This window comes from Amblyomma americanum, chromosome 1 (assembly GCF_052857255.1).
Source record: "Amblyomma americanum isolate KBUSLIRL-KWMA chromosome 1, ASM5285725v1, whole genome shotgun sequence".
NCBI lineage: Eukaryota > Metazoa > Arthropoda > Arachnida > Ixodida > Ixodidae > Amblyomma > Amblyomma americanum.
The window spans coordinates 255,208,578-255,218,542 of NC_135497.1; the positions used below are offsets into that span (position 1 = coordinate 255,208,578).

The 9,965-nt window shown below is 43.7% G+C and overlaps 1 protein-coding gene across 4 annotated transcripts; it reads right to left on the reverse strand.

Moving 5' to 3' along the window:
- Window positions 1-4,018: 4,018 nt before the first annotated feature.
- LOC144114957 (transcription factor A, mitochondrial-like) lies at window positions 4,019-6,154 on the reverse strand. 4 transcript variants are annotated; one of them, XM_077649027.1, is made up of 7 exons: window positions 5,776-6,154; window positions 5,597-5,667; window positions 5,304-5,489; window positions 5,052-5,141; window positions 4,929-4,985; window positions 4,641-4,699; window positions 4,139-4,276 (listed from the first exon to the last, which is right to left on the reverse strand). In XM_077649027.1, the coding sequence occupies exons 1-6, from the start codon at window positions 5,912-5,914 to the stop codon at window positions 4,646-4,648; spliced, it is 597 nt and encodes a 198-aa protein (XP_077505153.1). In that variant the 5' UTR covers window positions 5,915-6,154; the 3' UTR covers window positions 4,139-4,276; window positions 4,641-4,645. The 4 variants fall into 4 exon arrangements, with proteins under 4 accessions (XP_077505151.1, XP_077505152.1, XP_077505153.1 ...); XM_077649028.1 differs by having other exon boundaries at window positions 5,343-5,489; window positions 5,776-6,143; XM_077649025.1 differs by lacking the exon at window positions 4,641-4,699 and having other exon boundaries at window positions 4,019-4,276; window positions 5,776-6,151.
- Between the last annotated feature and the right edge of the window lie 3,811 nt (window positions 6,155-9,965).

The window sequence follows — 9,965 nt, forward strand, 5'->3', positions numbered from 1 at the left end:
TATACATCATTTTTCCCAGCGACCTACTCTAACTGGTAGTGAATAGCCAGCTAGTTGTGACATGCATCCCAGAAAACACTGACCTTTTTCGGTTAAAGCCAAATTTCAAAAACTGAACTCTGCATACTTTTATCTGTGTTTTTCAGTTTAAACCGAAAACTCCAACTAACCACGCCCACGGCAGGACAAAGGCCTCTCCCACCTGTCTCCAATTAACCCTGTCCTGTGCTAGCTGCAGCCACTTTTTTCCTGCAAGCTCCCTAATCTTGTCCCCTTGCCAGACTTTCTGCCAGTCTACTATACCGCCTTCGCATTACATGCCCTGCCCATGCCCAATTTATACTAGGATATTATTAGCTTGCATTTGTTCCCTAACCCATTCTGCCCTCCTCTAGCCTCTCAATGTCGTTCAGGTGTCTAACGATATACGAGACAGATACTGCGGCATTTCCTTTCCCCCAAAACTAAATAAGTCCACAATTTAAGTGAGCCTCCATTTCTTCCCCATAGGTACTATTATAGTAAAATACAGCTGTTATATACTTTATTCGTTTTTAGGCATACTGGGAAACTGCCATCCATGATATGAGAACCTGGTAAGTGCATGCTACCCCATTCTTTATCGTTTAGTTATTTCACTCTCGTGATCCAGATCTGCGGTCACTACCTCCCATAAGGAGACTTATTCCCTCAGCACTGCCAGCATTTGCTGCAGGTTGCAGTAAACTGCTGTTTCCTTCAGAGACTGTTCATTACTTTGGTTTTCTGCATTGCTTGTCTAGGTCCTCGTCTGTGCTTTGCAGTTTGTCCCCAAAGTTACTTAACAAGGCAACGTCATCAGCAAATTGAAAATTACCAAGTTATTCTCCATTAACTTTTATCCCCAACTCTCCTTCAGTCCTATTTGAATACCGCCTGTAAACGCAGTGGATAGTGCTGGAGAAAGTATGAACCTGTTTTTGTTTGAGAACATCCGAATGTTTCATATGCTTTCTGCACTTGTATGAAGCCCTGATAAATATGTACCGGAAATAGTAAGCATTTTTCTTAGTTCAAGCGAAACATATTGTGCTCAGACATTCAAAATTATTTAGCGGATACCAAGAATTCGCTTTGAATTCAGTTTGACCCGAAAATTCATGCTTAACAAAATGCCATTTATACCTGTGCCACAGAGACTATTACTGAAGTTACGCACTGGTGGCTTAAATGACAATTCCATCTGAGTGGTGCCACATGGATATCTTATACCAATTCATAAACCCCTAAACATCTCTAACATACTACTCTGATGCACAAGAAAAAAATGTCAATTTTTGATGCAATGCAAAACTTCTCACGTGAGGCTGGTGCAGAATTATGTTCTGGTCATCCTAATCCGCGGTCCTAAACAAGATGTTCACAGTGCTTGCATAAATTCCCAGTAGTTTTTAAATATTAGCCATATATTTGCTTGTGGCAGTTGCTACTATTTATGCATTCATTACACTGGCTTCGGAAATGGTGGCACTGAAATACCTGGCCTTTTAAAAAAAAAAATTCATATCGTTGACCTCAGTGTTGGTCACCTTTGCCAGTTTCACAGCATGCTTATTACATATTGTAAAATGATGAAGGCTTGCAGACATTTTTTTCTTGGCTGGAAGCAAATGTAATTGGGAAGAGCAAAATATTGAGATTAACCCCTCAACGGCCAGCTCTTATGACCAGAATTGTGCCAAAACGGTCTTGGAGCTTCAGGCCTCTAAGCTCGCTGGTTTCTCTGGGGCAGTCCCAAGTTCAAAGGGTATGGGCACTTGCCAGAAACAGTACTGCCATCTGCTGCACCTAATTGTAACTACAAAATTGTTCTATGAACTTATTTTAGAGCCCTTTTCAACAGCTCCGTCATATACTTGACAAGGCACATTCGATAAAGCCAAAGAAGCACTTTTGGCCCAGAACAAACCGAGCGTGCAGTCTTTTTAAGGGGTTAGTTGTTGGCGGTAAGCATGATTGCTGGGAGAGGCACATGATCAGCAGTTGACTGATGATCACTGCTACCACATTACAATACTTGCCTACCATTCTGCATCTGCTTCAATCAAGAAAAATTGTCCCCTTTCATTAATTAGCTGATGCCCCACACACACACACACACACACACTCCACCCAGCTTTTCATTATTGCTGTGAATGGATGTCCTTTTGAACCCATGAAATTATCTTCTACATGGCAGAAATAGAGATTCTCAAGTGTGTACTTGCTTAAAGCTGCTGCAGTGGTGCAGTGGCTATGGCTTTCTGTTGCTAAACATAAGGTCGTAGTCTTTACTCCAGTTGTAGGTACAAAAACAGTTATGTGCCAAGATTTCTGTGCACACTGAGGGACCCTAAGAGGAGAAAATTAACCCTATACCTGCCGCGGTGGCTCAGTGGTTAGGGCGCTCGGCTACTGATCCGGACTACCCGGGTTTGAACCAGACCGCGACTGCCGAGTTTCGATGGAGGCGAAACGCAAATGCGCCCGTGTGCTGTGCGATTTCAGTGCGCGTTAAAGATCCCCAGGTGGTCGAAATTATTCCGAAGCCCTCCACTATGGCACATTCTTTCTTCCTTCTCTGTCCCTCCTTTATCCCTTCCCTTGCGGCACAGTTCAGGTGTCCGCTGAGATGTGGGACAGATACTATGCCATTTCCTTTCCCCAACTACCAATTTAATCCAGGGCCCTCCAGAACTGCATACCTCCAAGGCCACTCTCCCTGCGACATGCAATACATATATTTGGTCATGTTCACTTGTATATGTTCTACCGGCAATACAGTCCATCTACAAGAACATCAGACTTGAAGCCTAGTATCTCCATGTTCCTACGCCAGTATTGCAGCAAGTTTGATTCAACAAACGTGCTTGTGCAGAATGCCACGTTTCCCTTTTCCTGTGGCAGATGAAACACTGAGCACTTTTTGTGCTTGCTGCCAGACTGTGGCCTTGCAAAGGCTGTGCCAAGTTACGTATTGCTCCATTACTGAATGCTCCCTTTATCACAAGGCTTCTTCTTTGACAGCATGGATACTAATGATTTATATAGCATAGAAGTCATTTCAGTGCTGCAACTATAGGATACACTAGCAATCCACAGCAAAATATTACTTTGTCAATGTATTCAGTCATGGAATGCTTTTTTCCTCCAGTTTTGTTTAGAAAGCTATGCAAACATTGTTGCAAAACCTGAATGTAGTGCAGCATAGAAGTTTCCACATTTAAATGTCATAAGCCCTTTCACCACACTGCTTTCAACACTGCAACCTCTCCATGATCATTAACTAAATTTGACTGGCTAACTGTTTCCACAGGAATTTTACTTGCCCGTAAATGGGGTGCAATATAAAGTGAGACTTGGATTGGAAAAAAATTTTTTTTTTCCCTCACATTTTACCAAACCTTCTTACAGGGTTTTCTGGTAAAACTCAAATCCAATAAAGAACCTACATTCACTGGCACTAAACTTTAAACTGTGGGGTTTAACATCCCCAAGCAATACCTGGGCTACGAAGGGTGCCGTAGTGGATTTGATTTGTTTGATTTGTGAGGGTTTAACGTCCAAAAGCGACTCGGGCTATGAGAGACGCTGTAGTGGAGGGCTCCGGAAATTTCGACCATCTGGCGTTCGTTAACGTGCACTGACAACGCACAGTACACGGGCCTCTAGAATTTCGCCTCCATTGAAATTCGACTGCCGCGGCCGTTTTCCGGTAGAGCTGCCGAGCGCCATAACTACTGAGCGGCGGCTCGCGCCGTAGTGGAGGGCTTTGGATTAGTTCAAACTACCTAGGGCTCTTTAATGTGCAATAACACCGCACAGCACACAAGCACCCTTTGCGTTTCGGCTCCAGAGAAACACGGCCACAGTGCCTGGGTTTGAACCTGGGTGCTCCAGCTCGGTAGTCAAGTGCCCTAACCAATGAGCCACCGCAACGGGTATTGACTGGTACCTGTAGCAGCCCGAATGCCATTGATGAAGCAATATTGTGCTACTATGAACTTGCATCTATATTAACACTTTATTGCCAGTCACACAGCAGATATCTGCAGCACGTATTTCTGAAAACTCATCCTCCCAAGCTCTCTTCACAGTGTGTCAGCTGCTTGGCCAGGTGCTTTTTTGCTACATCAACATTATTTTCAAAATATTCTTGGAGGATTTTTGAGTTCCCTGTCTGCTGCATACACATTTCCCAGTCGATCATGGCATCATGGTAGCGCCTCTTGTCCTCTTCAGCTCTTTGCTGGTAGACCTAAGAGACAGGCAGAACACTCACAGTACTGACTACTCAAATAATGGTACTGGGCAAAATTCCGTGAGGTAATGTCAGTGCAATGATTTAAAGCCCAAGCTGTCATTGCCAAAGTACCACCAGTTTCATCTGCTTCGTGGCAGTGTGCAAGCTGGTTGCATGAGGGCCAAAAAATTACAGGACACTGTCACTGAGTAGCACTTTAAAGAAGCATTTATAAAGTAGACCTGACAGACGAGTGTTTGTTTATGACGGCACAAGCGCAACACAATGGCTTCCTGAGTGTGTCGGTACGTGCTAAGAAATGGCTTGCAGTGCTGATGAGACGCAGGTATCAAAAGGTAGTGCAATGTGCAATCTTTACCTTTCTCATGTCTGTGTCTCACCAGTGCTGCACAGCTGTTTCTGCACAACAGTCGCCCCCTAGGGTGGCAGAAAAAAAATGCACTGTTAACAGAAAAACTGCAATTTTCCAACATTCAGCACAAATGTCATGTGACATGCGAGTGACTTTGGGTGCCATATCCGTGAACCAGAACACTGCAAATTCGACTATGTTGACTGTTACCTGTAATGTACCACCACACCATCCCTGATGCAATGCAGCTAGGCAAAACATATATTCACTTCAGCACTTATGATAATACCATACCTGCTTTTCTGAGTCTGACAGTGCGCTCCACTTCTCGGCAAGCTGTTTTGCTTCCTCCTGCAGCAGGAGGTCAGAAGGAAAAATGAAATTGCCTGCAGCACATCATTCTCTCTGCCTACTTACGGACAACTTTAAGTTGGGCTTTCTTGCTTCGATGCAGAAAAAGGCATATGCTGACCGCGGAGACCTTGGCTTCTTTAGCCGCCGTAACGTCTAAGTCATGGGAAAACAAGAAGCCAATGAATGTCATAACTTGCAGTGAAATTCAAGGAGTAAAAAGTTCGGTAAATTTTAAGGAAGGTAATGACGCAATCCGAGCTCTCTTTAGATGAAAATTAAATGGCAATGGTAAGTGTGCCGTAGCAGACCGATTACCGTTCGGCTGCGTCCGTGATTGTTTACAAACGACCTCACGTTTTCTAGCCGTCTGCTCTTGGTCTTCAGATGCGCTTTAGTCTTTCCACCAGTAGCCAAAATGTGTTCAAAATTCAGGCTGGACAAATATTCACTGTACTCCTTCTCATATCGTGCTGAAATATCCCGTGCTTTCTCTCCGTACAACTGAAAAGCAAGAACGGTTAAATCACATGTAAGGTGTGCACAGTAGAAACGCTAAAAGCATTTGCGTTAAATGCAGAATGCGCGCATGAAGTAAGTATTGCTTTTGCCTGTTTTGTCTGAGAATCCGCTGCCTTCCACTTTTTAGCGGCAATGGACACCAGTTGTGAAAATTTTTCTCCTGCAAAAGACAAACCACACCACAGTAGCCTCTTGCGCACAGATTACGGATACCAACAAGCCACCAAGAAGCAACATGAACATGCGTACCTCAGTTATCAAAACTTACCTGGGTGTTGTTGACTCAGTGAAGGCCAGACAGTTTTCAAAAATAAGCTGTAACCTGACAGCCGTTTCGGAGGGGTAGGCAAACAGCGGGTATCAGCTTTGGAGGAAAGCTTACGAAAGGAAAACCACACTCTGAGCATTAGCAGTCAATATGCTCGGAAGGCTTGGTCCAACACTAGCGAAAGCGCGATCAGTGAGCTGGCATGGTCGACTTGTTCTTCTTCTTCTTCCCGTTAAAACACGGCACATCAAACGCAGTTGCAGAGGCGTTTGCTACGTTGGATATGGCTTGGACTTGCATCTTGGATACCGGCAGTCTTTCCGAACTGACAGCCGACGACGACGCTGACGGCGCGCGCCAGTGTTCGAACGTTTTCGTGTGGGCGCGTCAGCAGCGTTAGTAATGAGCTCTACAGGAGAAACTACTAGCCTGCCAGCGTACGAAAAATACTTTGCTTTTGAGTTGCTTTTTAAGTCGTGTAATGAGAGCTTTCAGTCTAAACATGATGCGCTAGTTGTTCTTGCCCACTATCTGCTAGTTAGAAGTGGTAAACGCTGCGCAGGGAGCGGCGAAGTGGTAAGTGTCACTGCGTTTTTAATTGAAGTACATTGCGGTTCTTGCTCCATGATACATTAAGTCGCTGTGATTTGCATACTTGGTTTGTGAGGAATCTGTAATAGCGCACCATGGTCATGTGTGTAGTAGTTCACTAGATTGTAGCAACGTGTTTTGAACCGGCCTGAGGCGGACGTAGAGGCCTTTGTAGCGATATTAGTGTTCTGGAGTAATGTAGTGAAACTTATCGCTTTAAGGGACCAGTAGAGACGTCATGAAATTTGATATTAGGGGGAATTTGAACAGAGCATGAGTGTCGCAAAGCAGGGGCGATATTCAGACTTGATCAATGTGAGTATATTGATGTCGAGGTGTTGAAACTGAATTTTTCACGTCTGTTCTGCTAGCGATCTACAGTGTGCACTTCGCTGTCGCTACGCGCCATAGATTGACGACGATGGTGAGCCCTGCCACTGGAATACAAAGCCATGTTGCCTTTTGTTGCTGGGCATATCGAGGACTAAAAGGCTGCTGGACAAGGAAGTTTATTTGCTTCTGTCAACTGCATTAAAAGAGGAGGAGGCGCCACCAACATGTACTTAACCCCACAGCGGACTTGGACGAGCCAGTCTCATCATAAGCAGACTGTAATATCTGGCTTGTGACAAGTCTATAGCCTGTCGTGTGTTTTTTGGCATACTGTGTCTTGTTTAAGGCGAGTAGAGCCCGTCCAAAGCAGTTTAGTGTGAAAGCATTACTAGTCCCATTACGAGAAAAGACAGCAGCGTGTGTTATTGTGCGCAACATAAAATCCAAGCGATGGCAAGAAAAATAAGGTGACATCATCAAGTGGTCGCAGGACGCACACAAAAAGCCGAGCACCGCCATTTCAGACAATCATATGCATGTCGTTCTTATATATACACCACACTGTGACTACATTGGGACGCAACCGTTTGGCATACAGCGTTCCAGGTGGCATCATGCGATTTCTCGTTGCATATAGCTTACATGTGCTTGTCAAGTTGGAGGCTAGCTTGCGAGAGGGATTTGAACTGATAACATATGCGCCTTCAGTTGTGTGCTTTCCCAGACTCTACCTCTTCCCTTAAAGGAGTATGGACACCTAATTTTGGTGGCATGTTTTCTTCTCTGCAGTGATGTGGAAGACACTAATATGCATGAATTAATATGTGGTATTCGCCTACAACCGCTAATTAACTTATAATCGAATTTTTTGTCACGCTGTTTTGGTTTTGGTTTCAACAGTCGAATGATGGCTGTGACATCAGAGTGTGCATTTGTGTCACGAGAGGCATGGAAAAACATCCATAAAATCGCCGCTTCATCGTTTTAATGTACTGCAGTGCTGAAGCCAGCCTTCCTCAAGAGCAGGAATGACAACAAACATAGAAGCAGTGATTATATGCAGTTTTTTCACACTGTAACCACACTTTGACGTCACAGTCATTGCTTAGCTGTTGAAACCGAAACCGAGGCAGCACGAGAAAGAAATTTGATTATAAATTATTTAGTGGTCGTATTAGAGTACCATGTGGTAATCAATGTATACTAATGCTTTACGCATCATTACAAACAAGAAAACCTGCACCCAACAGTTAGGTGTCTATACTACTTTAATTGAGGTGTCCAATGAGATGTGAGACAGTTATTGCACTGCGCCATTTCCTTCCCTCAAAAACTAATATCGTATCAAAATTGTGAGGTAACCGTTTGTCTTACAGCGTTCTGGGTGGTGTCATGTGCACACGCATGCCTGTATGTGTATGTGTGTTGGGGGAGGTCAGTGCACCCAGGGACGGCGACAAGTACGCAGTTTTAAGCATTTCTGGCAATTTTTTTTTTGTTTGCTTACAGATGGTAGCATAGGTACCAAATGACCATTTTAGTACCATCTTTGAAAAAGGTGTGTCCTTTTGTGGATTAATAGAAATCCACAGAACATAGTCTTGTGCTGAAGTCAGTGCTACTTGCTCATTTAGCGCAGTTGTTTCATTCAAATTCCACCACAATTTAACAGATCAAACTCCTGCCAAGTTCTGCCATGTTTGTCGAATATATGCTAGGTGGTAACAAGTGTACTGGAGAGGGGTTTTGGTGTCCCACTCATGTGACTTGTTTTTTTTCAGTAATAAGCATTGCTTACAAGACTTTGGAGATGTATACTATAGAGTCTGTATCGCTGTGATCGTGGCCAGCAGTCTAGAATTAGAAATTTGTGTCAGTTTCAAATGTTCACTGGATACGATGGGTTCAGTAGGACAGATGAATTTCATTCAGTTGGTAATGTCCACTGGACGCCATAGTAAAAAATATGGTCTAATTGGAACTGGTGTTTAACTGAGGTTCAGCAAAGACTGATCCAGCTGGGTGTCCAGTTGGAATGTATCCAACCTGGACTACTGCTTTGGAACAAGTGGGAAGCCCAATTTGTCCAGCTGGGAGTCTATTTGGGTTATCAATTAGAACAGCAATTCTTATTGAAACAGTTGTATTCGATTTGGAAATCAGATTGTTTCCAGTAGTCTTTATTTATTTTTTTTTCACTCTGCAGAGACCATGGTGTGATGCAGGTTTGGCTTTTCCAGTGTTCAGGTCTTTTTCACACCAAGGCGTCTCATTAAAGCTTGCTGGTTCAACTGTTTGGTAACTCTCACCACTGTGTGCAAATCTGCAATTACTTGCAGTAAAAATACAGCGAGCTTTACTTTCATTAGTGTATGACTCATCTTAGCCGTATTTTAGTCAGGGGACCCTTTAACTCTTTTCTGTTATGATTAATTTACACATTGTAGCTAAAATCTGTCTTATCTATCATGATGGTCTTGAAAAAGCTTCTGTCAGTTGTTTGAACACATTAGCAGCTCCTAACTTTAGCAAGGATCTTTTGATTGTTGGTTAACAGATGGAGAATTTCACACTGATGTGACACATCCCAATTTTTGGTTGGGGCACATGTTGTATTCTTGTTACTAGCCACATGTTGTATTCTTGTTACTGGCAGTGAAGGCTTTCTGCTTATAACTGCATGGCAGGTCAAGTACAAAGCATAGCCACAGCAATAGCAATGCAAATTAAAATAAATACTCAGGTCAGCTTTGCCATATATATGTGACCCACTAACAGTAGAAGAGGTAGACAAAGTGTCAATGACAATAAACATGGCATTCGTATAGCATTGCCTTGGTTCCACGTCACACGAGACGAGTCGACAGGATAAGATCGCGTCATGTCCATTTCAAAGAAACCACTCAGCATTAACAAGTACTCCACAATGTCAGACGACGTGCCGGTCGAGTATTGGTGTCGCCTTTGTGAAATGAAGACAGCGGCTGGTTCGTGGGCAGAATGTTACATGCTGGCCTGCATCAGTGGGTACTTCGACAGGTCCACATTCCACTGGTACATCAGACATTTTCAAAAACGTGGAGTCGTGGAATGACCTCAAGAGTCGCATGCTAGATCGTTTTGCTGCAACTGGCAAAGACTACTTCCTCTTGTTCATCCAATTACTGCTTGTCTAAGCGCCAGACCATCAGGAGTTACTACGACGAAAAAAAGGCGACTCGGCTTGATCAAGCAAGCCGAGTCGCCTTTTTTTCGTCGTAGTAACT